Below are 27,795 nucleotides of genomic sequence, written 5' to 3'. Positions count from 1 at the left end.
AGTAACATGGCTGTGTTGTTAAATGCTCATGTAGTAACATCTGGCTACATGTGTTGTCATTTACTTGAATGCCTGAACTGGGGACACATTTATTTTTTTTTTTATGTACAGAATCTTGTATTTCCTAGGTCCATTTTCTTAAAGGTGTTTTTTTGATTTTAAGTTGCCTGTGAATTCATAACTGCTCTGAAGATGGGAGAGGCTGCTGTCGGAGACCTGTCCTCCTCTCTGTCTCTCCAGAGGCCAAGTCTCTTATACAATTGGTATTTTTTTGCCTGTATTCTATTAATATTCATATCTAAAGTGTAGAAACAAGTGAGATGGGCATGTCATTAAATGGTGGCCATCCTCTGAATTCAATCATGCATTCAAAGCTTAAAAATTTAGTTTTCTTCAGCTGTTACTCTTCAGAGCTTTTCAGCCTTGAAAGCTTGAAGCTTGTATGGCATCATTCTTCTGCCTTACTTACACTCCAAAGGAAGAAGTGTGTCCTGTTCCTTGTGAGCCACTTGCCATTCCCGATGGTGATGGCAACTCTGCTGAGGAAAAGCCTGGAGAGTATGGGGGAAACTCTGTCTGAGGAGGGTAAAGGATCCTGCTTTTCTCAGCTGAATTAGGTTTACTTTGAGGGGAATCTTGCTAAAGATTGGTCTGGAACTGCTAACAAGGTGGTAGGTGAAGATGACTGCAGAGTGTTATTGCACATATTAACATGCCAAATGCTCTGCTGGCAAACTAACATTTTGCTGAGCTTCTTTCTTCTTCTCAGGATAGTCTTAGAGTTATGCTTTTGTCCTGGGAAGCAAGTCAGAAAAGTCATTTGAACAGCAGTCAGCTCAGGAGACAGAGCTCTATGTAAGCATTTTTGTGTTTAACCTGACAAGCCAAAGTCTTGCCTCAAAATATTGTCTGCTGCTTTACAAAGAAACTGTCAGTCTTTCATTAATCATCCAGTGGTCCTTTAACTACACAGTAAACAAAACCAACCAGGGCTGTGTTGTCCTGCTTGCAGCCAATTCTCTTTTGCTCAACACCTCATGGAGAACTTGGTTTGAAACCCAATCTAGCGAGGTGCTGCCTCCCCCAGCAGACTCCTGTTAATGGCCCAGATGTCCCTTTAATGAAAGGGTTTTGTTGTGCCAACAAGATGCTCTCTGTATTTCCTCTTCTGGATGCTCTCTCTGTTGATGCAAATACCATTACCAGAAGAAGCAGTATGGAACCTGCAATCTTGTGGTCTCTGGAACTCAAAATTCTGTAATTATTCTTGGCATATACCCTTGAAGGTTAGTGCATACTGGATTTTTTTTCAGTGTCACTGAAAATCAAGCTCTGAGTTGTGTCATGGGGGTTTTTTTTGTGGTATCTGAAATGGCCAATATACCTTTGTGACATTTGAAACCACAGTTTGGATTGTATTCTGCAAATTAAATGTTAGTAAAGGCAAAATATCTGGGATGTGACTTGTTGAGGTGTTTTTCACATGGTGCTTAGATGTTGGTGTATTACTTATGCAAAAGGAAGCTGGAGTTTAGTTGCCAAAATCTGACTTCTTTAACTTGTGAGTTGACAGAGAGTATAGGTTTGCTTTGCCCTGCAGTTTTCCCCTAGAAGTTACACAGCAGTTTCCAACACTGGAAATTTGAAGATTTCCAGGCTCACTTAAGTGCTGTCAACCAAGACTTGTGTTCAGTCTTAAGCATTTTTCATCAGTAAGGAGAGCCCAAAATAATCAGTTCTTGGAAAGGAAGCTGTGTTATCCTGATGTGAGTTTAAAAGAAATATTTCTCCCAGATTGCAAATGTCCACAATACATTGCTCAAATTTGCTCTGCTGAATATTAACTTACAATGGTGAAGGTAAGTGACTGTGAAAATAATTTCTACCTTTAGTTGTATGCATGATTCAGATGTGTTTTATTCTCATTTCAATTTCTTGCCAGCCTTTTACATTTCTGTAAGTCTGTGAGTGTGGATTTCGAGGCAGCACTTGTGGAGTGATGGCCACCAGCTCTCATCTTTTGTGAACATACTAAGTGCATTTTTGATCTGAGGATTTTGACTCATTTTGACTCTGACAAGTCAGATTTGTTATGGTTTTTTTTATACAAAAGTGATATGATCCAGTTGTCTTTAACAATGCATGTCATCTCAGAAGAGTAAAACTCAATGCTTATCCCTTAAAAAGCTCTTCAGAAAAACAATTGCATGGAAGAAAGAACCTGCCAAGCTTTCTGCAGCTCACAAGTACCTTGTAGCCAACCACTGTGTTCACTGATACTAATCGTCAGTGAGCAGTCTCCCACCAACTCCTAAATGCCATTTAATTTTCTAGTTATCTAGTAGAGCTTTTTGGCTCTGTTTTTAACTGCAGCAAATGGCTGCTAAGGTGTAAGCATGACATGAAGCAAAGCCCTGAAGTAGTTTGATACTCCTGCAAATAGGAAGATGCTGCAAATACCTACAGTAGATCTCAAGACTTGCTGGTTCAAAAGTCTGCACAAGAGTGTAGTCTGTGGATTAGGTGGGGTGGGCATAGTCCTCAAAGCCATGTTAAATTAATCTGCCAGTTAACATTAAAAAAGTAAAAGTGGTGCCAACTTGGAGTATTTAATTGTAATCCTGTGTTTACAGGGAAGTGCAGGTAGCTGTCACCTAAGGAGGGAGGTAATTTGGGCAGCCTGTCTGCCTTGGCATTAGAACTGCAATCACCCTGAGAGAAGTGAGACCCTCCTTAAGCAATTGTGTTGATAGATTGTAGGTGTGGTTCCCAGACTGGATTAATGTAATTGAGAGCAGCTGTGTCCTCCTCAGCCTGGCTGCATCTTCTGTCTCTTCCTCTGTGTCGGTGCCATTGGATTCCCTGCACATTGGTCAGGCTGTGAACAGGTTTGTGTCACTGCAGGAGCTTTGGCTGGGCAGGGGACAGGACAGGGCTGCATCTTTGGTCAGTAGTAAGATCTTTGAATCTTTACAGTCATTAGAAGATAACCAAATCCTGAGATAAAGGCTGATACAATTTTGAAATTACCCTTGATAACTTCGAGGCAACAGTTTGGGAAAGAAGTCAGTCTACAGAGTGTAGTCATTGTAGTTGTTGAGCATTGATAGGCTTAATACTTTAGGCATTTTTTCATGTTTTCTTTTATTTATGCAATTCATTCTTAAAATTTCAACCCTCACCTGACTTGAACTTCCAGCAAAATGTGCCAAGTCCTGTCCTGCTCCTTCACCTGGTTCCCAAGGGCACTTTTAGGTAGATATTTTTGAAATGTGCATCTTAAGCACATTCCAGAGGAGGTTCAGAGCAAGATGTGAAGTTTACTGCTGCTTTCTTTTATAACAAGCAGAGAAGCTGGAGGGAAGTCATGGTTGTGTATTGGATAGTAAGAGTGCTTGTCCCAGTTTTAGGAAGCCCAGGATGGATTTCCTCCAGGTGCAGGCTGTGTGTGACATCCTTAGTGAATAATACTAACACACTTATCCTGATTTAATTCCCATTTGGAATCTTGTCAGAAGCGACTTGCCCAAAATCTAACACCATGTTAGTAGGACAGTGATGAAAACCAGGAATCCTTTATTTCTGGGATTCTGAAGTCATTGGTGCATTGCCTACTTAAAGACCAGACTAAAATGAGCTATAGCAATCCCAAGTTTTTTGTTGCCATTTGGAAAATGTATTTTAAAATAGCATTAACTCTTCCTTTAAGTGGGGTCAGTAGGATTGACTGACAAACTATTTTAATTACTGAATGTAGATTACATATATTCAAGAAAAACTTCTCTCTGACAAAAGCATATTATATCTTGGCTCTTAGTACTAACCAGCTCAACTTAAATTTCACAGCTTGCTGCCAACAGCTGCCTTACTGTGACACAGTACTCATAATAAATGAAATTTCATGTAAAAGAAAAATGAAAACTTTGTTCCAGCTGGATTGTAAAGGCAGTTGAAGCATTTCTATCCTGCATGTAAAGCTGCCATCCACATAAACATTGCAAATTACTTTTTAATTTTTAATAATCAGGATCAGACTTTTCCTTATTATTGAGGCAAATGCAAGATATTAGAACCATGCAATTTCATTCAGAGTCTATGTTATTGAATTCTGTCCAAATTAAAGTGTTTGGAGTGTTTTGGTAGAGACACCTTCTAGTTTCAGGTTTTCAGGTTTCTGACAGCCTACTTGGATGAAGACCCTGAAATGAGCAGACTGCTCTGGCCCTGCTTGGTAGCACTCAGAGGGACATTAGTGACATCACTAGCTCTTGGAGCTGTAGCTGTGTATTGTTGAAAGCCCTGCAGCTGGTGAGTGCTTGCCCTGATTACCAACGGGAATCTCAGTTGAATTATCACACACCCTCTCTGCACATGGAAGAGATTAGTTCTCATACCCACAAGCAGAATGAGTGCTTTGTACTTGGTACCATAATGTCAGTTCATGCTGAAATACAGTGCCAGTAACCAACTCCTTTACCAATAAATTCACAGTTCTAATAACCATGTGTTTTTACAGCATCCTGATCCCAAAGGGGCAAAGAAACATTGATTTATTTATCTTTGGGTCCCATCCCCTGTTGTTCTCACTCCTTCCCCTTGCTCCCCATGAGCTCTGAAGAGCCATATACGAGATGAAACCCAACTGTTGCTGTGTAGTGCACAGCAGGGAGGGGCACTTTGCAAAACCACAGAAAAGAACATTTGAGCCAGTAGAAGTGACAGGCAGTATTATGGGCAGACAGAACACAAACACAAAAGCCTGCTTTGGCCAGGGGTCAGTATCAACCTGTCTAAACTTGTAAAGGTCTTTATTGATGGTAAATGGATTAAAAGTTTAAAAGTTCAGCATTTTAAAAAATTACCCTGTGTGGGGCATACAACTTTGCCACTGTATAGAAAAGTTATTTCCAAAAACCTGGTTGAGGATGCAACTACCATTGTTAAAAGAAGCTGAGAAGTGTTGGTGTGAGTGCCTGAGGAAGCAGGTATGTGTTGCACCATAGAGGTACCAGCAGCAGAAGTTGTGTCCTTTAGCTAGGAAAAGGTGAATAATGCTCTCAAAGGAGCATTGCCACCCTCTCTACCTGAGCTGTCATGTCCCCAGACCTCTGTAAAGGCCCCTTGTCCTCTGTCCTGGGGCAAATGTGTGCTAAGACATTGTGTAACATCTCTCGTGAGTAATCCCTGGGTAATGTTGGGATTTTTACCTTGAAGTTTCCAGAGTTGTAAGACTGGTTGATGTTCCTTATCAAAAGGCAAACTCAATATGAGAAGGTTTCTGAAAACTTGACAAAGCTACTGAGTGTGCAGTACTGAGATTACTTCACAGAAAGGTGTTCTATGGTTCAGACAGTTTGGTGGTTGTTGGTTACAGCAGCAGGTCGAGGTCCAAAATCTACTGTGAATGTGGATGTAGCTGCAATGCTTCTTGCCCCAGAATATTTATTTCTCATGATCAGATAAAAACAGTGTGGACACAAAATACAAATTGCCGTGACTGTGTCATCATTTGTTTTGAAATAAACCAAATGTTTGGGTTTTGCCTTTGAATTATAAGGCTTTGGGAAAGCTTAATAATTTCTAATGGCTGAAATCTGCTTCTAAGCTTACAAATCCTGCTTCTGACTGAAAGAAAAATCTCTTTAATAAAGAACCTGTGGCTGAGTAGCTGTGCCTTTCACTGTTTTAGATGTTTTTCCATCCCATATTAGACAACTGCAATGAAATAGGTTATATGCAGCCCTTTGGGGCTACCAGAACTGGCAATTGTTTGGGGAAAAAGAAATTGATGCACTGAACAAAAACCCTGTCAGTAATTGGAGAAAATCCTATTCTGGCATAATTCTTACTTCAAGGTATTTCTGTTGTCTCGAGTATATTGTCACCTTGAGCTGGGCTTTGTTTGCTTGTTTTCTGCTGCCTGGGGTCTGTAAAGTAGAGACTGCAGCCGGTGCTTGAAGCAGCATAAATTTTTGCAACCATCAAGAGTCAGAGAGTGCTGTCAGGAGAGATGGCAAGATGACATGTTTTTATGTTCAAGGCTGTGTTTCTTAGGTGTTTTTGGGAAGAGAAAGTCCAAAAACATTTGCTTCAAGAATGTCACTACTTCGTATCTTTATAGATGAAAATGGCAGAATTATGTGCATATGTCTGTTTCTAAAGGGAGAGTAATTGTTGGAAGTATTTAAAAATAAAAATGATTGAATATCTAAAACTGTTCCCAACATATAGTACAAACCTTTTTTTGACATTTGATCTATACTGTTCATAGATCTTTTATATACACAGAGGGATTTACTGCTTTGTAATCAAGCTGCTGAAGAAAAACGTTGTCCTTTTATTCACTAGGGATGACTGTAACAAATTAAAATGGTTTCCCATTAGCCTTCCCTACTTAGCTGAACCACTTAAAATTACTTTGGACTTTGCCCTTGTCTGACCTCCTCACCTTTGCTCAAACATTTCTGCTTGCAGGAGTGCAGCAGTGCTGGTCCTAGAGCCCTGCTCCTGTGATTGAAATTGAAGTTCATTCCAGGCTGGAAGCAGAGCACCAAGACAGAGCCCAGAGTGAAAAGATATACTTAGTTTAAAAGCCTCATGGCTTGGCAGGTGATCTCTGGCATCATGGATTGGGATAGTGTCAGCAGCTAATTGTAGCTTGATTGCATGCATATTTATCAGTAAGCCTGTGTGCATGCAGATGAAGATAGGGCTTTTTATTGCTCCTCTGAGGTTTCTGTGGAAATAATGGCTTTACCAGCTTGTGGACAGAACTGTAGAGTTGAAACAACCAAACCTGAGGCTTGTCTGAGCACAGAATTACATTTAAACAAGTATATGTAAAGTTCTTTCTTCTATCTGTTAAATGCAACCAGCATTACACTGATTTACAAGACAATCTGCAGCTTTGAAACTGCTTGTCTTATGTACAAGTCTTGTTTTGTAACTTATTGTGCCCTAGTGTTAAATGCACACATGTTAATGCGTTGTGTTATGATTGAGTAAAAAGAAAGTCACAACACTGATTAGGCAGTACATAACTGGGGGCCGTTGGGTATCACTGGTGTTTTCTGGTCAAGAGGATGCTGGGACTAGGGTAACTTGGGGGGTCATACTGTGAATTTCAGGTGCTTTGTACAGCATAGGGAGTGTCTGGCAAAGAAACGTGAAAAACTACTGAAGGTTCTGAGACTGTGTTTGGAATTCCTGCTCATGCATCTTGAGCTATTGGGGTGTCAAGGGCAATATTCTGAGCAGTTGTAAAAAGGAAACGTGTTCCCTAGTTTTGGAATTGCTGGTGCTCACTTGCATCCTGGGAGGAAAGCAGATCAAGCAGAGTGTTTGCCCAGTGAGGCTTGTCTCTGTTCCAAAGCACACTTTGGGCTTTTTGCATATGAAAGTATTCAGGAATTCATAATCTGACCCTCTATATTATTTGTGTGTATACATAACCTGCAGTTCATTACAGGAATCCTTGCTGCAGCTCTGCCTCTGTGCTGGCTGCGGGTGAGGTGGAGTTGAGTGGCCTTAGCAATTGCAAGAGGTTTCATACAAAACCACCAGCTTGAAAGAGCTTATCGCTGGTGAGAGAATGATCTCTGGCATTTCATAAATCATCAGCAGTACTAACAAGCTGTTTGGAGATTTGTATCATTAGCAAATTAATCATGTTCAGGAACACTCCTGTAGCAATGTTGGATGAGACGCTGTGCAATGCCTCCCTGCCAAATAAACTGCAGGGAGAGGGGCCATGGGGATGGGATGGGATGGGGGGTGGAGAGGAGAAGCCAGGCTCAGCTTTCACATTACCTCAGTGTTGTCCTTGATAGCAGTCTTTAAAAATATTTTAACAAAATGTCAGTGAAATGCTTCTGAGCACACTGCCTTGCTGTTGGTGGAATATGAGGATGGAGTGATTTCTGGTTCTGGTGTCTTTAGTTTCTGTCTTCACAAGAAGTATCCATAGTAATCTGTTCAGTTGCCTCCCAAGTCTCTTACAGCTCTGCTGTCTGTCCTCCAGGCCTGGAGTGCACTTGGTCATCAGGTTGTTCTAATTTTGGGAAGGGTGGAGATGGTAGGAGGTGCCGCAGGAAAACCCCTGTTTGGAATGAAGTTCCCCTGAAGTTCCACCCACCTGAGTACTTCTGTCAAAAACCACAGAGCTTTTCTTGGCACGAGCCTGAAGTTTTGGTGTAACTGAGAGTAATTTTTGCCAGCCTTTCTAGAATTTCATTTATATACTCAGTTATTAATAGAGTTGTGTGGTATTCACGTAACTCTGTTTTTCTCTTAAATTCACCAAACTTCAAATTTGAATTCTAAACCCAATTAGCAGTATTTGCCATGTGCTGCAGTCTCAAATACATATTTAGGTGAGGTTTCCATACAGCTAAAGACATTGTTTATACCACTGCTTCTCTGATGCTGTCGTCTCTTCCCCTTAAAAAGTAAACATACACCAGGAAACAAAAAAGCGTTGGGCTATTAAGTCATGCCAGTTTTCAGTCAGTTGCTTTTTGTTGCCTGCAAATTCAATGCCATAGTAATGCAAAAGACCAACAGAACCATTGTGTGTCAAGATATTTGATAAACTAACTTGTATATAGCCTTTATTTGTCTTTTTATTTGACCACTTTTTTTTATTAACTGAACTGGAACGCTTCCACTAAGAAATAAGGCAACTAATTTCAGCATCTTGGGGTCAGGAGTGTATTTTGGGTGTTGTCATACATTGCATTAGTCTAGAGACCACCAGTGCTCAGTCAGTGTTCTGGTATAAGTCAGATAACTACAGTTAATGACTAAACCCATGGTATAAATCTGCTGTGTTTCCAGACAGCTGTTAGATTAGTTCTCTCAATTCTTCTCCTCTGCCCGTGGATGCCAGCAGGTTTCAGATTTAAATGCTTTTTAATGCCTTGTACAGCACTGGACACATTTTATAGAGCTGAGTAGGAGATATGCTATATTGTGCTTAATAAACTACTCTTTAAAATATCCATGATTCAGCTTCTTGCATGGAAAAATGTATGCTTAGCTCTGAGAAAAATCTTAACACTTTCAGCTCTCACTGTCAGGCTGTTTTTCTTAAAACCTGGACTTTTGCTTAAGGTGTATGTATGTGCTTTTCAAAGTATTTTTCCCACATATTTTCTGGTATGTGACAGAACAAGGGAAACGTTGCCTTTTTCAATTAGATGTTGTTAACCTTTCCCCAACAAGCCAGAAACTCGAGTTCTTGTGGGCAGTCCACAAGAATTAGAGGGAAATAGATGGAGTGTAATTCTAGCAGAAACTTGTTTTGTTTATTTATGAATCATACTGAAAGTTTTTCTGGGTTTTGTTTGGTTTTTTTTCTTACTCAGTGCACAGAAAAGAACAGAGATTTTTTTTTCAGTAGTACTCTATAACATTTCAAAAGGCTTTTCTCAGGCCCGTGTCCCAGGAGCTTTTTAATTTTGTGTCACACTTTCTTCTGATTTTGTGTTATTTTCTCACTGATTTTTGTCTTTTGTAGCTTCCACCCTACTGACACACACATGGAAAGTAAGGAAGTAGTTCCTAGACCAGTTTTAGAGGTAGAGATTCTGGCAAAGTGTGTCCTCTCTTGTCCATTGCAGTTTGATGTCTTTGCACTCATTTACTCTGCTGTGTCTGTTGCTGAAAATGCACCTTATTAATCTACAGGAACTGTGTTAAAAGTGAAGGATGCAGGATTTTAAGATGTTCGATGATCCCCAGTACTCGTTTGTGAAGAGAAGCTCAACTAAGCAAGGCTGATCCTCTTAATTGTGGCATTTCAATTCCATGCTTATTTGCAGCTGAACTGAATGAATTCAGTTGCTCCTGAAGAATCAAAATCCTGCAAGCAGGCACACTGGCAGTCTTTGTGATGACAGCCTGTAAAACCAGCAGCTGTCCAGGGGTTAACAGATTGGTTCTGCTTCATGTGAATATGTGTGAACAGAAGATGCACAACATACCTGCACCTATTGCTGCAGGGTAGGGACAGACCAACTGGGGTGAAATGGCTGGGGTAGAAGAGTTACGCAGCCAAATGTGAATTAAAGGGAGAATTCAACCATGCAAAAGTGGAGTGTTGGAATGAGGAGAGATATTATGTGGTCTAGGAGGAAATAGGAATGTGAGACTTAAGGCTTCTGTTCTGTATTGACAACTGCAGGCAGTGCCTGCTCCCTGCATGGGCATAAGAGCAGAGAAAGGTTGTGAAGGAGTAAGCAAAAATCAGAAATACTTTGGTTTCATGGCATTTTTATTAGTTGTAGTGTTGCTTTTCTGTCTTTGGCATTCAGATAGTTTTCTCCTTCCTGCACGTTGTCTTCATGGGTTTGAGCTCAACATGCGGAAACCCCTGGTTTTTAACAGGTGAGGGAAATACAGGCAACAGGTTAAATATGAGTTGGCTTTGTAAACTACTGTAGTAACAGGAAACCTGTGGCTGACACAGAAGTGGATCCAAGTCCCCCTAAGGAGAACCCCGAGCTACAGGACTATGGCATCAAATTTGCTGTTTCTGACAATTTCACTTGAGAAAAAAATTGTTTTTCTAATAACAGTTTTATTTGTGACAGTATTTTAAGGTGGCTCTCTAATTACTGGTTGAGAGAAATTAATGTAGTACTGTAATTTACCTAAACTCAGACACTTTTGCTGTAATTTTTGTATTACTCCTGTATATGTACTAGTAAAAAAAACCAAAAACCAAACCCAAAAAACTATAATTAGGCACAGTCTCCTTTTTTCTTATTTTTCACTAGAGTTATCAGGTTTTCTGGGAAGAGGGAAAAGAAGAGGTAAGCTTCTGTATTTCCTTTGGAAGTGAAACACTTCCTTCAAATATTTTGCACAGTTGATTTTATTTTTTTGTAACTCATTTCTGCAAACTGTTGGAGTGAACAGAGCATCTTTGCATGCTACCTGTGAGTGAATTGGACATATTTGTGCCATCCTGTAGTAGCTGAAGGGATTAAATTACTTTGATTCTTTTGTCTGTGGTAGAAGTTATTCCGTAAAGGTGTCAGAGAGAAGCCGCGCTAGTGGTGATGAGCTGAAACTAATCCAATGTCAGGAAATGGATCCACTGTTGGACCAGGCTATCAGGCTGCTCTTGTGGGCTCTGAAAGGGTGAGGGCCTTTGAAGTTCCATGTGTTCAAGAGAAATTTGCCTTTAAGTAGGGAAATCACAGATCAGATCTGAGTTTTAAGTCTGAGGCAGTCACATTCCTAATGGCACATGTAAAGCTTGTTCTCAAATAACCAGATAGCTGAAGTTGGATTTTACTTGGAGCTGGATTTCTTCATCTGCACAGACGATGAAACTGTTTTCCTAGATGATTTGAAAGAACTCTAGCTGTCATTTTCTGTACCTGCAAGAATTTATCTCGAGCTGCCCTGCAATCCTGTGAGTGAACCAGCCGTGCCTGTTGCAGGTTTGGATCCCAGCACTCTCATGTTTCCAGCAGTCCCCAATTTTGGGATTGTGCTCAAGTGTTTGCTGTTGACAGGAGGCCTTAGAGGTGATGAGCTGTATTGCAGAGGAGCTTCTTGAGAGTTGGACTGCTGATCCCAAGGGTAAGTGCTGTATAATATGATATGAGAAAACTGCTCTTCAGTGAAACAAAGTGGGCGTTAAGATGCTCGTTCTGTCACTGAAGCTGTAAACAACATCTTCTAGTAGAAAATGCCATGGTTTGTGGTCATTTAAAAGTTGCCCCGTTTTCAGATTTGATAGGGTTTTTTGAAGATTTTGAAGCAGTCAGGAAAAAAATTAGGTCATAATAATCACATAAAATTTTTTCCAGTTTGTTTGATTTTAGGGGGTGGGGAAAAACATCAACTTCTCACCCTTAAACCAATTCTTGCTTTTCATCTATTGTTTAGTAAGCTGCAAGAGGAGGCTGTAGTTTCTATATGCCTCCACACACAAACACCATGTTGGATATCCCATTAGGAGTGCTTGTTGGTACTATTGATGAAAATTACTACCGAGAGTCAGCTAAATTGCTTAAACTCTGCTTTGAATGTTCTTATGTGTTGTTGAAATTGGCACAAAGCTGTTACAGCACCAAATATACTTCAGACTTTTATCTGTCTACTGAAGGTGGTCCCTTATTTGAGAATTGATGTTTAAAGAATTGTAAAATTTGGTGAAATTTTTGATGGAATATGGAGTTTTTCCTGCTAGGTAATGAAGTTTTTTTTTTAAAAAAATAAAGTAGCAATTGAAAGATGCTGCAATTACATGGCTGTCTAGTTGTCTGCTGTAATAAGCTGGAGGCATCTGTCTAGTTGCAGGCAGATGTCCACATCACAAATCATCAGACCCTTATAAAGAGCATAGAAAATCAGCCCACACTCTTTCAGTTCAAGCCGAGAGGGATACAGTAAGAAACTTGGATTTCTCTTTTGTTCCATCTGCATTTATAAAAGAAAAACACACATATGCATCTCTTTCCAGAGCACTGTTCCAGCATCACTTAATAGGAGCAAATGCCCTCCCGGGAAAGCATAACTGAAAAGTACTGGAAAGAGTAATTTGTTGAGACAGATGTGTTCTAGTGTGGATCAAGTATTTTTCTTCGAATAATCTAGTGGAACTTGCAGTTGTGCACAGAGATTCTCCTGGCTGACAGGTAGCTGGCTGGTGGGTTTTTTAGGCTATGGGTAATGATGGACATGGGAAAGGCACTGTTGTGTTGCACTTTGGTCCCTGATACTGCCCTTAATTTTGACACACCATTGTAAAACTCTTCACCTTTCATGTATGAGTAGGTGTGAGGTTAAGTGGTTACCTAGTGGGCGTCTTTGTTCCAGTAACAAACTCACGGTCTCTTTCAGCTCTTTTCCACTCTCTGCCCTGTCTGTTGTTTATGGCAGCAGTGGCAAGCACTATGTCTGCCAAATTTACTTTAAAGATTGTGGTGTTTGGTGCCAACCCTAATCTCTCTTGGTGCCAAACTTGGCTCCAGCAGCAGTAGCTCTACATTGTTATTCTTGTGCAACAGTTGCATTACATCATGGTGAAAGGAGGAAAAGGGATTTTAAAAATTCCGGTTATTCAAATGCAATATTCACAGGGGGGGAAAACAAGACGGAAAACAAAACTCCTGCAGTTCAAATGTCAGTGTCCCTCTGTACTTTGGTAAGTTGTTTGAGGTCTGTTTAATATCATAAAATGGCACTTTCAGGAAGTGTTTTTCTTTATCAGATCAGGCTTTGCAAAGGAAAACAGGGACGTTTGTGTGTGTGGCATTGGGTTGGTGCATTTGGCATTTGGGATTTTCACTTCCATGCTGCCCTGCACTGTATCAGTGACAGGATGGCAGGATCTCTGCAAAGGCGGTCTCTAACTCTTCTTTGTTTGATAATATCCTCTTGTTGCCTCTGCAAAAATCCCTTCCCTCTGTCTTGACAATAAACCTAAAAACTAAGACCTTTGGGAACTTGGGCCCAGGTCGACTTTCACCTGGGTTTAAAGAAAAGCTTCAGCCTGTTGTCGCACCAAAACTCCTGGGAAATCAGACTTAGCCCACCTGAACATACAAAGTGAACCACGCTGTCCCATTTGTTATTCCCATGTTGTTATTTTAGCCTGACTTTCAAATATCCACAGAAACAAATTATTAATGGAATTATTACTAAGGAAAACATTGTGAGCATTTGCTCTGAGTAAATTCCTTCTTTGCTTGGCTGTTTCCATACTATTAACTGGTGTGCATACAAATTAAGGTCCAGTTTGCTCAAGCATTGCCTTTGGTTATTGTCCTCTTTCCTCCTAAGTCACAAGATCTGCAGCTATTAGATTGTATGACTTTGCTCACTGGTGTTGTGCTGTAGCTCTTCAAAATGAGAAATCTGCACCACTTTTATTTATAAACTGCCATCACCAGCCAGTCTCTTGATCCAGAGTATCCCTTTTGAACCTTCCAGTAATAGATACAGCAACAAAAAAATTGACAGTTCTTTATTCCTACTAGTGAAGTTGCCAACTTTTGTGCAGGACTTGTGCCCCCCACTGCTGCCACAGATGTGCTCAGTCAGCAATTACTTGGGAATCTCAAGCTCTAATTAGATCCAAAATGAAATGAAAAGGCCATTTTCCTCTCCCTCCCCCTGAAAACCCTAACCCAAAAATCCACAGATGAAGCGAAACAATCAGCAGAGCCAGCTTTGTGGTGGGGGGCCATGTTATATGTCAGAGGTTTAGTTCTCCCTTGTGTACTAGTAGACTACCCACAAAGATTTATTTTTTAATTTCTTTTTAAATATGAGGAGCTGAGGCAGGATTGGGATGCTGCTTAAAGTCCAGACTATGAAGCCAAGTCAAAGCAGTAGAGGGTTTCCAGACATATTGTTGAATTATATTATACTTCCAGTTTCTTAAAAAAGTCTTCAGTTTTAGAGACACTACAAAGTTTGTCGTGTTTCCTTCTGGCATGTCGGGCATCAACTGCATGTAGGACAATGAGGCCAACATTTGTGTTTTCCCTCATCGAGCTACTTCACAAATAGATGAAACAGTGCACTGAAGATGCAAAACATGAGGAATTCATTGCTTCTGAATCCTTGAGAATGATCTTCCTTGGTTTATTCCTGCAGACAGATGAGTCTTCCCTTTCCTCCTCTCACTGGGGATGCAAGAAGGGAGTCCCAATTGAAGATGTTTCCAAGCTTCCACATGTACAACAAACATTCTCTTTGCTGTCCTCTCTGCCCAGAGAGTCTGACTTGGGGGATTTAACCAAGGAGAGAGTATGTCATTCCCACTCCAGCCTCACCTGTACTATTATGTTAGACTTTTCCTTCACATCCAAAGTCCTTTTACTAACTTGCATTTCATAGTTCTTTTCCCATAGCTCTTTTTGAATTATTATTCCCTGAGTGCTACTCCTTTACAGGCTGAGAATGGAGGTGCTGACACAAGCCTGTTATAAAGGGGCAGCCTTGCCTTTCCCAGTGGGTTGCTGGAGCCATTGCAGGACTCTGACAGGTTTAAGAAGTATATCAAAAGGGTGAAGAAATTCTCATAGTCTGGGAATGGAGAGCTTTTGGACCAGAAATGAGTGAGAGAACATGCCCTGAAGGACAGCTCTTGTGCCTCACCTCCTTCTTGGCTGTCTCATGTTCAGGTTGGTCATTATTCATTGGCATGGATATCAATTCTGCAGCACTGAAACAGATTTCACCTAAAGATTTCAAAGCACTTTCCAGACCCTAAAAAGAGCTTAATTGGCAATTTATACTGTATTTCCCAGTTTTACAGAGGCCTTAATGTAGTCCTGAGAAACTTGCCCAGTCTATTAGTGACAGAGCTTGGGAGCAAAACTGGAATTGCAATTCTCAGAAGCAGTTTCTGGATGCATAATTTTGCTTCTGTAATTGCTTTATGTTACAATGTATTGATGAAAATATTTTTCAAAGTAAGGCCCTGCAAACATACACACACCTGTGGTAACTTCTGAGAATGGGTTTTTTGATGGTAAGACCAGAGTTTCGTGTCCAAATGTAGATGCTGCTCTCATAGATGCTCACCATGGCATGTGAGGAAGAAGCAGAAAACTGAGTGAGGGGAAAAAATCCACATTTTATACATAACTGAATTTTTAGCCCTTGTGATTCTGAAGAGAAGGAGTAAAAAGCAGATTCTTCAGTGTTGAAAGAGGTGTATAAAGAGTAACAACAAGTCTCATGAGCCAGACCCTGCAGTCCCTGGTTTGGGAAGCCCCATCTCTGGAGGTGACTTGTGCATTCTGGGCCCCAGTTCTGCAGCTGGAGCTGCCAGAGTGGGTTTCTGCAGTGACATGCAGCCCTGGCACACTTGGGGGATCTGAATAGGAAGAGGTGTGATGAAATTAAAGAGCTTGTGAATGTCAAAGAGGAATGTGGAAACTGAAAGATTGCTTATATACATTTGTATGTATGTATACATGTACAGTTTTAATTTTCAAATTACTGTAGGCTATAAGCTCATACTGTTTCTTTACCAGCTTAGCCCTTTTTGTGTGGTACTTGCTTGTTCACAGTAAGAGAGCTGAGTAATTTTATTCTTTGGCAAATAAGATCTGCAAATGCTGCTCCACTTGGCAAACAGGTGCGATAGACCAAAAAGGGGCATACTGAAATATTCCCCTTTCTCATTTTGACTTAGAAACAGTGAAATACTATTGTTGAAATGAGTTTTAAAAGACCCAGTGACTCAAAACATCATCATAATGTATTTCTGGTGAGGCTGCCAGGCTGAAAGTCTGTGTTGTGAACCCCATCATTTGCTCACCTGAATTTTCAAGCTGCCTCCCACTCAGACTGTGCCTTCAGAACAAATGGTGAAGGAATCTCATCTTGTTTGTTTTTATGTGCACTGAATCCCCTTCGGGCTGCTCAGCCAGAAAATGCTGATGCTTCCTCGGGTCTATCTGCCTTCAATCTCTTCCCAGGTTAATCACAGGAAGTGTGGGGAATCACAGCCCCCTCTTTCTTCTGTGTCCTCTGTGTCTGTAGAGTGGGATCAGGAAAAGAGCACCTGGAGAAGGCAATCCTGAAGCCTTTCTAGGAGGAGGAAGAGCATTTATTTATATGAAGGCAGCCTGCTTTTTTTTAGATCAGCAGATCTGAGGCAAGAAAGAAAATAGCATTTAAAGAAAAATCATTGAAAAGCACTCTGGAATAGCAGGTGATGAAGCCTGGTGAAGCACGCCAATGCTTCTGGAAATTTAGAACTTCCAGGGAAACCAGGCATGCAGTTATTTTTGCCAGTTCCAAGCACTAAAAAATCTTCAGGCTGACTTTCCTTTAAAAAAAAAAAAAGAGTGATTTTGGCTCAAAAAATTCCTGAGACAGGAATTTTCATCTGGTTTTTACTGTCTGGTCTATGAGTTAGAGCAAGACAGAAAAACTCCAGTGAAAGTAAAAAATTGATGAAAAAAACTGGCTCATTTTTAAAAAAAGGGCAAAACACAGAAACCATGTGAGGAAGGATTTTAAGCTGATGGAATACTTTGGGTATTTTTAAACAATAGCGGTTTCAGAAGTGTGAAAGAAATTGTCTATTTTGTTATTTTTCTCAGTTATTTTTCTTAAACTTGTTTAGAATTAGCACATTTTAAAAAGAAAGAGGAATTTGAAAATCTTAGTGCTGGCCCAAACAATTTTTTTTCTTATGTGAAGTGAGTAATTTTAGAGGTACATGGAGTTAACATGAAAAAGGAAGGATTGTTTCTCATTGTGAAAAGCTTTCCATTTGACTACTGAATTAACAGGTCTTACTTGGGTGTTTGTGCTCTTATTTCAGATTTTGGAGTGGTTGTTTTTGTGTTCATTTTGGTTTATTTTTTGGTTGTGTAAACTGAAGCCCTACTTGTCTATGTAATTTACTTTATGAGAGTTGTGGGGGTTTTTAACATAACCTTATGACCAGCTATTCCAGTGATGGGCTAAACAAAAGATGAATGTTTTGGAAGAACAACAATAAGATTTGGAAACTGGGAGATGATACAGTGTGATACAAGGAGAGGAGTGAGGGGATGTGAAGAAGCACAGCTCGAGATCAATGTCCTCTGGCCAGGGAGGGTTTGGGTGTCCACCTTTCTCTGAGCCACACACAGGCACTGCTCAGGGTGCATCCTGCTTCAGTTGAAATGAAGATTTTTTCTTTTTTTTTTTTGCTGGAGGCTCAACTTTCAGTCAATAGACACCCCAGCTCCTTCTTTGTGTCACCTCTTTATTTTTTCCCATCTTGTACTTGAGTCAGTCTGATCAGCAGCTACAAGGTGTAGCTGTGTGTCTGTCGTCTGGAGCAGCCTCACTACCGCCTCAGTTTAATGTCTGATTTCAGTCTGATGTGCTTTGTCACTTGCCTGTCTATCACATAACTTTTCTCGTGTTCCTCTGGGTCTAATCCTTAGGCTGAGGCAGTGTGTGCTGCAGACTAATGCAGCTGGGTACCCCTGCCCCAGATGCTGTGCTACAGGATGTGCTACTGTCAGTCCTCTTCCTTCTGTGTCTCAAACACACTGGGCAATGATAAATCGAGACAAGGACTGCTGCTTTTATTGCCCAGTTACATCAGCAGAAAGCAGCTCTCAGCAATACAAACAGCCCAGGCACACTGCCCTGCAGGTCACCTTGAAAGGATATCTTGTCATCAAGGCTGTACTGTCACTCTTGTGCATGAGCACTTATGCCAGCTCAGGTTTAACTTTATGCCTGTTCAGGCCTTTCTTGCATACATCTATCAGATGTACTTGTGGATGAACTAGGACTCATTATAAAATAAGAAAATAGCATCATGGTTTTTACCTGCTCAAGCATTTTTGAGTTCTTGAAATCAAAGGAACAAAGAATCTATTATAGATGCAGAGAATGTCCAATGTGAGGAGGAATGTACTGACAGAGGAAATGAAATTACTTTTGAAATGTGTGGATAGAAGTAGCCAAAATCTTCAGTATGGGAGATTCCCTATGATTATACTATCTGGAATGTGGCTGCAGGATAATGGTGTTTTCCTTGTGTATGAATGATTCCTTTTTTTTTTTTATTTTGTACTGGAGCAAAATAAATTAGGGAAAATAATTTTGCAACCAATTAGTCCTGGCAAAGTTGCTTAAGCTACTGTGCTTCCCATGGAGTTAAAACAGTGAAAGTCGTAATTCCCAATGAAAATTAATGAGGCATAGCAGGTGCCTTTGAAAATTTTATCCATATGAGAAAAAAATTACAACTAATCTTGTATTTCCAAGGAATGAAGAAAAACAAACGTTTTAGGATTGAGGTGGGATTTGTTTGTTTATTTGTTTTCTTTGAATCAGAGATTGAGAAGGCCATCTTCACAATTTTTGCCTCTGATTTGCTTTTGATACGAAGTGGGCAATCAGACTGTCTTTAATGATGAGTAATGACTGGAGTCATGAAGCACTACATAGTTGTCTGCACCATTTTTTGAGGAGAATAAACATGAAAGTAGTTGATCAAGTAATTAAAATGAGATAAAGTCATGGAAGCAACAGAAAAATGTTACTCTTACAGTTAGGCTGTAATCTCTGTCTCCACTTCCCTCCTTCAAGGCAAAGCTAAAAGTAGAGGACTTGGCCTGTACCACTCCTGCCTAGGGGGCTGTGTTGGCATTCTTAGCTTCATAATGACTGAAAAATAGTTTTATTTCTATTGTTTACTTCCTAAATGCTAGAAAAGAGAAAACATTCTGTTCTTGACAGAGATTTTATGGGCCAACTTTCAGGGCAAAATACTGATTCTTGAGTAGAAGATTCTAATGCAAAAGCTGAGCACCAAATTCACACAAAGTTCTTCTTAATTACAGAAGCCAAAAGCTCTTCCAGATGTCTGTCAGCCCTGCATGCTAGATGCTGCCATCACTGGTTTTAATAAAAGTTCATATTCAGCAAACTTTATTACTGATTTGCTGTACATTACTTAAGCCAGAAAATGTTTTTGCTCTAAAAAGCAAACAAAGCTCTGATATTTTAATCAATTGCACTCCAGCATATCATTTACTGTGTTAAATACCAGCCTTGTTCCATTATTTGACTATTTTCTGTGGTTTGCCATGGTTCAAACTGGAATTTCAGAAACTCTTGTCAAGAAGTCCTTAAGTGAGAAATGCACATGAATAAATCAGTAAATGGTGCATGCAAAACAGGCAAAGCCACTAACACCACACAGACGTGATATTCACAACCAGACAGGCAGTTCTGTGATAAGTTACCTGTTTGTACTTGCAACTAATACATACTCTAAAGAAAAATGGGAGCTGAAAAAAACCCAGGAAAATGTCGTAGGATGAATACAGGAAAATGTGCTGTGACTTCGTTAATACAAAAGTGAACAGAACAAAACCAGCAGAAAAATCATCAGTCAGAGAGCTGCTAATGAAATCTCTAAATAGTGATGTAATTAAAGGTCATTAATCATTATAAAAGATCATTTCCCTTTAAACATCTGCTCCTGTTCGCCTGGCAACAGCCTGGGCAGTGTCATGAATGATGGGGTTTTGGATTATGCTGAAGGGCATGTGTTATCTGAGAAACAATGCAGAACATCCCCAGCTTGGCAGGATCTGGGACAGCAGTGCTTTTCCTCAGTTCAGGTATAGCATTAAGGAAATAAGTGGAAAAGAAATGGGCTGTTTTTTACAGTGGAAAAGAAAACCTAGTATAAAACTGAACCCTGCCTTCTCAGCCGTGCAGACAAAATTTAATTGGGTGCTAGTGGATTTGAATAAAATAATTCCTCTGGGAAAAGAGCCCCTGCCCAGCCTACTGCTTTTCAGAGAGTCCTAAGAGCCATAGTTTTGTAGGAAAGACCTTGTTCTGCCCCACTGAGAAGCACCACAAAAATCTTCCTGAGCCCTTTGCAGCAGCCTGGTTGTGCCAGCAAGAGTGAGATAAGCCATTTCAGGAATAAAAACTCCCAGCATAGCTGCTTCTAGTGCTGTGAGGGGTGAATCAAGTATCTGACAAGCTGTGTTTTGTTTGGGGTTAGGTGAAGAGTCCTGGGTTGTTGTCTTGGCTCTGTCACTGGACTGTGTCGCTTAGGTAGGATTTTGTACACCTGGAAACTATTCTTTTTTGTCTGTGTGTGCTTCTGACTCCTTGTGGCATTTCCATGCAGTTGAGGGAGCACAAGTGGTGGTCCCTGTGCACCTGCATTTTCAGTCTGTCTGTGTCTAAGGAGGAGGGGGAGTCAGTTGTGCTCCTCTTACAGGGAGATATCTGAAGGTGGAACCCTTTGAGACCCACTACCAACAAAGATGTAGCTGCAAAGCAACATTGATTTTTGTGCTGGTCTTGTTTTCTTAGAAAATCTGTGACACACAGGACACAGATCACACAAGTCCTGGATTCAGAGTACTGTCTTTCTGCTGCATTGGTCATTCACTGCTGACTTAAGATCTCCTCCAGGGCTCAGGAAGCCTTTACCGGCCTCTGGGCTTGAGGTCGTGTTAGTCATGAAAGTGGCATATGCCCACATGGTTTTCCAAGGGAGGTAGAAATGCCATATCCTACCTGGAGAAAGGACATTGTGCATTGTTGAGCCTCTTCCTACCCATTTTTGGCTGTTCTGCAGATTCACAGAGGATTCGTGTATGTTCTGCCTGGGCAGAGTGCCTTCCCAGCTGTTGGGTGGAAAAGTGAAAATGAGCTGAGCTTTGGTCTTTGCTGTTCGGTTAAGGTGGAAATACTGAATCTGATTTGTGCCTATTCATAACAATACTTACCCTCCCTCAAAGGGCAGACTTTGTAAGTGTTTGGGGAGGTTCAGATAAAAATGATGTGATTTGTTGTTTTCTGTTTCTCAGAATGTTATGTCAGCCATAGAATGTTTTTTAAACAGAAAATCAAAACAAACCTCTTTGCTTCTCCCAGAAGTGCATAGAATAGCGTTGCAGGAGCCTGGCTTTCAGATTTCAGGTTTATGTGCTGTTGTTTTTAACTTCCAGGTGCCTTGGATCCTCTCACCTCCCTATTCCCTCTCTCCCATCTGCTCTTGCCCAGGCCCTTCTCTGTCCAAGAGCAAAGTTCTGCTTTTGCCTAATAGCTCTAATTCCCACCATCCAGGGGACTCAAGTAAGGATATGCTCCCTGGGGCTGTGGAAAGCAAAGATGGGCATGGCATCTTTGAGTTCCCTTTTCATCATCTGCTCTGGGCTAGAACCAAAAGCTGTGAAATACCTTGTTTAAGTCTTAGAAAATTAGAATAGGCTTCCGTGGCATTGTGTGTATTTAAAAAAAACCAAATGCAATTAATTGAGAAATTTAGCTCCAGATTTTCTTTGGCCAGTGGGTCCTTCTCAGTTCCAGCTGCAGGCTTTGGTTGCACAGGAAACAAGAGGAGAATGTTAGGGGGGTAAAGGTTTCACAGAAAACCTGCCTTGCATAAAAGTCGTCATGCAGGTATCGAATGTAACACACCATTTCTTCACTGTGCTGACCCTATTGTCTTTACTCAAACTTGCAAACATAGGTGTGCAAATCTGTGCACTTAATGCCATATTTTGTACCCATCCAAAGCATCCAACACTTCCAAGGGAAGCAAGCAGCTCTGTTTCAAGGGTGTCTTTGGAGCCTACTTCTGAATAGGTCTATAGCTGGAGGTAGTCACATATATTGAAAATGGTGGTGTTGACAGAGTAGACCTGTTTGTGTTGTACATAGGGTCTGAAATAATGATTTAGTTCTCTTTTCAGGACTATGTGTAATGCAGAGGTTTGAAGCTTTCACTATAGTGCAGATCAGACGCACACATAAGCAATTATGTTTTTCTTCAGAGATGCAAGTCCTAGATCTTGTTAATTTAAAATTTTGGGTCACATCACATGAGGTTATTTAGGTGAAAGGGACTGCCCTTGTGTCACTGCCACCTAATGGCCGAGATGTTGTCATTAGGTACCTGCTTTGGGTGTCCCTGGAAAACTGACCCTGGCACCAGCACTAACTTTATTATCTTGTAAGGCTGGATAAAGCTCTTAACTGCCCTCAGCTTCCTTTTCAACCTGTAGTAATCTGTTCTGGAGCCTCACTGGACACTGGTGTGTACATTCTTGCTTTGATAGCATATGATAGGAATTTAGTTTTTGTATGGCAAAATCCAGGAAGAAATGGAAAGCATTAATCAGATAGGTGTAATCTCCAAGGAAGCAAGTACTGCATTTTAATTCAGTGTTTCCCTTTGATGAAAACTTTAGTGAATGTTATTATGTGGAATTTATATGAAGCCTGGGTTTAGGTAATCAGCTTTAATATTTATACTCTTAGGGAAAAAAAATGGAATCATTAGTAAGCATGCATAATTAATGAATAAATTGTATTTTTCCTTTGTTTTCCTTCAGGTATAAGGAAATGCTAGATCTAGTGATATCACCCAGTCTGACTGTAAATAGAGAGTGCCCTGACAGATTGAAGCTTAACCTTTCTCACATTTATGCCACGGCTCCAGATGACATAGAAGGTAGGCTGCTCTTCTGCTTACTGTTTGCTGGCTTTAATGTAACATACATGTGTATGTAACCAAAGGGAACTGGCCACTGCAAGGCCTCTGCTTCTGACATTTAATTCTGCAGTATAAGTGAGCAACTGAGATTTTTGTGTATTTTTTTTGTAGACACTCCAGTTGTGGCTGAATCCTTTAGTTCTGCAATGGTTTGAATGCAAATGAAATAGAAATATTCCATACATAGATGTTTATCTGTGTGTAGTTGGTGCCTGCATGTACACACATGCATGTGCATGTTCCACTGGAAAAACTGCAGGTATAAAACATATTTTGTATAGACCAGGTAGTTTTTGTTTGGACCCAGTGGAGCCCCAGTGGTGTCAGCATGAGCCCTGGGCTTTGCTGGCTGTGCTGCTTTTGCTGCTGCTTTTAAGTTGGGGAGTGTGGGGGCTCCCAGGCCCAGCAATGTGTCAGGCAGCCAGAAAACCTCTTGCCAAAGCAGCTCTGTGCCCCAGCTTGCATCGCTCTGAGGTTCTGATATATTGCTGCCACCTCCGAAAGGTGAGCCCTGCTGGCCTCTGCTCTGCAGTTTCACATTTGGCAGGTACCAAGGACAAATTCTTTCAGTGGCTGAGGCTCTGATGGAAATTTATCTGCTCTCCTCCTCCTCCTTCCCCCTGCCCCATCATACTGTTCAAGTGAAGGAAACAGAAGAATGTTAAATCTGCTAAAAAAATTATTGGCAAGTGATGCAGCTGAACTAGTTCTTGCTAGTACAATCCCAGCTATTGTTTGCTGCGGTCAGAATCTGTCAGCCTTCCTGTTAGAGGGGAGTTAGGAAAAGGCACTGGCTATTATATTTTAGTAGGATGTTTAACCCTTCATTTATAGGCTCTTAGAAGCCCAGGAGATGTTTTGTTTGCATGTTTGCTAAGGCATTAAGAATCCCATGATTAAATCAGGCACATCATGACTGCCTATTTACAAGAGCAGTAGAAGGAATAACAATATAAAGAAAACATCTTCTTAAATGTAACTATTTGCGTAAAAGATTAGAGCTAGAAATGATTATTAAGAGCATCATTTTTTAACCATCTTGGTGCAGGAACTATTTTTTATGATGCCATGTAAATGAGAGCCAACATCACAGTTGTGCTGCTGGACACAGTTTGGCAGTGACAGCTCATGCTGGTGTGTTTCTTACAGGAATATTATGGTTGTTTTTTACAGAATGATCCCCTGTGCTACCATGATTGTGCTCTTTCCCTTGAAAATACTTCCTCTTCATTTGAAGAACAGGAAAATACTTGTGTATTTGTCAATTCTCAGACTGACAGAGCTCTTACTCCAATAAATGCATACAAATCTGTGCTCTGTATTACACATACAGATTTAAATTAACCAAGTCTAGTCATAGTACTTACTCATTTAGATATCCATGTAGCTGTCTGGCCTGCTGTTTTCATGGGTGCTTATCATGAGATGTGCAGTTACATCATAAAAATTTTAAGTTCACATTTTGCCTGTAGGGTTAACTTTGCCTTTTCTTTTCGATGACAGTAGCATATTGCATATTCACACACAGTAAATTCCTGCTTGCATTCTTGGCAAACTTATTTACTCTGTACTTAGTCTTTCAGAAATAAAAGATTTGTAGCTGTTGTCTTTCCCAAGTAGAAAATAAATTAAGCTTATGCTCAAACTGTCTGTTCTGCTGTTTGTCAATGTAAAAGATAATATGAATAAAAGAATGAATACTGTAATGTCTGTTTCTTCAATGCAATTCAGGTAACTTTGGTAATGAGGGTAATAGTGTAGCTCTTGTTTTCGTAATCTAAAAATCTAATTTTCTAAACTGTTTTCTTTCAGGTAAGTCAAAGCAAATTTTTCATAAAGAGATTGAAGGTGAGTCAGGTAAGCCCAGTTTTGGATTTAAAACCTGTCTTTTTTCTATGTATGTTTAAATGAATATGTGCATTTGTATAACGTATCCTTTGTCAGTTTTTTAAACTAAACCTCTCTGCCTGTAGTTTGGGAAATAGATTACTGTAACACATTTTATAGGGGTGTTGGGTTTACTTTTCTAAGGTATTTGAGGGTTGTAAGACATGAAGGAAGAGTCCTTATGGTTTTGTTTCTGTATAGGTTTCGTGGTTGATTACATAATTTCATATTCTAAAAAAAGCATAATGGCTAGTAATTAATATTTTCAGTTAGAACTCATGATGGTTGAAATTTAATATAAAAAGGTATCAGATTAAATGGCAGTGTTTTTAAAAAGTTTGGTGTAGTCTCCATGTTACAATGAAAAATGATCAAGCCATGTAAAATGTTGTGAAAAGGGGGTGTGTAGGAGAGAAAATTTTCAAAATCAGGAAGAACAAATATTTCATATGTGAGCATGTTGGATCTTTTTTAGACATTCTGTCCATGTTTATGGTGTAACAGGTTACCCAAACCTGTGGGACTATTTGCATGTATTTAGACTTTATATGTACTTGCATATTTGACTATATAAAATCCAGTTTAAATGTTTGATTTACTAACTTACCAACAGCTAAACAAATGAAATTTTGTACAACTTTGTAGTGAAGGTACAAATCCACCTGCATCATTTCGGGCACGTCCCTGTCGACACATGGGGCAGCACTGCAGGTGTGTCCTGCCTGGGCCAAGCACTGGAGGCACTGCAGGAATCTCCCTTTCCACCCAACGTGTGCACCTGCAGTGGAGAAATCGCCTTCTGCATGAGATTGGGTGATATTTCCTGTGCTGTGCAATAAATTGCACTAGAGGTGCCAGCAGCCTGTGCTGAGGGTGGTGGTGCTGCATCGCAATCCTTGGTGTTCTCCCTGCGTGGAGAAACTGTGTGCAGTTAGTCTGGTGTGTTCATTGATGCAGCCAGCAGATAGTAGAGACTGAATCACTTGTGCCTGATGTGATTATTGATGATTTTGAGAGTGTTTTGGCACTTACAGTGCTGAAATAACAACTAACAGCTCCAGCCAGGAACCAAGAAGCAAAATTTGGATGGCATTTTGGAGGCAACCTGCTTCTGCAGGTGGCATTTTGGTATGATGTTTTCAGTACAGCTTCCAGGTTTTAATTTAAATTTTTTTATTATTATCTTTAATGAAGGAAACCTAATTTTTTCTCTAAATATTGAAGCTGGTGGCACGTTTTTCTTTGGTAGTGTTACAGGACACAACTGTTTAGTCCATTAGAAGGCATCCTGCACATCTAACTGGTGTGACAGGTTTTCTTCTACCAGTTTAATTTTTTTAATTGCTGGCAAGTCAATAAGGTAGGCTATAGCTAACTCAAAAAGTTCAAATTAAGGAGATTTACAGTGTTGCATTTTTAATATTTATTTTGATTTGATATGTTTTAATGAGCATTTAAGAAAGTGAGTCATGGTCTAGGAGAGTACCAATAAAAACAAAAGAGCAAAAAGTGGAGTGAGCTTAAATCACTTCAGCCATCATAGGAGTTGCCTTTATACCTTTGAGCATATGAGTCATGGCTCCAAAGCCCAGCCTCATAACTGATGAGAAGAAGAAACTGGTAGTTCAATCAATTGGTATAATTCTCAGTTAAAAACTATATCTTTATTTGTTGTTAAGTGAAAAAATAGCTCTCTTACCTACCTCAGTTTGGGGAGATTCACTAAAAACAAAGTTTTCTAAATCCTGTATATTTTTCTCAAACCAGCAGTGGTGAAAACAATTGTATCAACTTGGGTATCAGCTTGGCCACAGAACAGAACATAATGAAAATCTGAGACCCTTTAATTTTGTTTTCCAGGCAGCAGCAAAGCAGCACCACAGTGTCCTCTCCATCTGTACACCACAAAGTGAGTGCTCGTGCCAAGTGCTGTAATTTAAAAACTGTGTTTTGCTGAACAGCCATTTTGTGCAGACTTCTGTCACCTTAAAAAACATCTGCCCTAAGCCCATCCACCTGTTCCTGTGCACGTTTCTGGCACAATGGAGTAACTGGTTCTTAATCTTCTTAGATCTGGAGTGAAATAAGGTTTGAGGTACTGTGCGCTGTGTTTTCATACCCCTGGGAATCCAAACCTTATCAGTTTGAATATTGTTGTGTTTATGAGTGACCACAGAGGGATATGTAGAAATGTCAGAGGCTTCCTATCACACTCACTTGTTTGGCAAACTCAAAATGAAACATGAAAATAGAGTGTTTATTTTATTGTATTTTTTTAACTTGCATATATTTTGTGCAGTCTGTAAATCCCCATGCATTTAGGTAGCTTATTTTGATATCTTCTGTCAGGAGCCATACACTGAAACAAACTTTTGCTCCAGTCTAGGTAATTCCAGGTTCTCAAAGTACTCAGCATGATACTTTTGATGTTATTTTATCAAGCTGTCTGAAAGTGTTCCACTTGTGCTCTAGAAGATCATGTACAGTAACTATTGCCTTAGACCTTCTGTTTTCTTGTTCTGAATAGACATTATCCCCATATAGTGACAGTCCCATCTTTCCCAACAATGGCAACGTATGGACAGACTCAGTACAGCACGGGAATCCAGCAGGCTGCTGCATACACAGCCTATCCTCCTCCAGGGCAGCCCTATGGAATACCCTCCTACAGTGAGTACTCTGTTGTCACAATACCTTTGAGGGACATGGTCCTCTTGCTGCCAGCAAAATGTGTCTGAAGTATTAAGCCTTAGAGTGAAATGTCATTTGTGGCACAGCAATGTTCTCTTTTTAGACTCACAGGAAAATCTGACTTATGTAAAAATAATAGATTTACTTTGAACTACCTATCAGCTCTTCAAACCATGGACTATATTTTTACAAAC

General features: G+C 40.2%; 1 protein-coding gene across 6 annotated transcripts in view; it reads left to right on the top strand.

The window, feature by feature from the left end:
- EYA2 (EYA transcriptional coactivator and phosphatase 2) overlaps nt 1-27,795 on the top strand; it is an 83,946-nt gene that overhangs the window by 13,022 nt on the left and 43,129 nt on the right. For 5 of the 6 annotated variants that reach the window (XM_071572596.1, XM_071572594.1, XM_071572597.1 and 2 more), the window contains exons 2-4: nt 22,863-22,981; nt 26,771-26,819; nt 27,438-27,580. In XM_071572596.1, coding sequence (XP_071428697.1) covers nt 22,873-22,981; nt 26,771-26,819; nt 27,438-27,580 — 301 coding nt within the window. In that variant the 5' untranslated portion in view covers nt 22,863-22,872. Of the gene's footprint in view, nt 1-4,264; nt 4,309-22,862; nt 22,982-26,770; nt 26,820-27,437; nt 27,581-27,795 lie in introns of those variants that run through there. The other variant, XM_071572595.1, reaches the window with a different exon arrangement.

This window comes from Pithys albifrons, chromosome 18 (assembly GCF_047495875.1).
Source record: "Pithys albifrons albifrons isolate INPA30051 chromosome 18, PitAlb_v1, whole genome shotgun sequence".
In the NCBI taxonomy this organism is placed as follows: domain Eukaryota; kingdom Metazoa; phylum Chordata; class Aves; order Passeriformes; family Thamnophilidae; genus Pithys; species Pithys albifrons.
The sequence above is the reverse complement of the archived record's forward strand: the minus strand, read 5'-3'. Positions and strand labels throughout refer to the sequence as shown.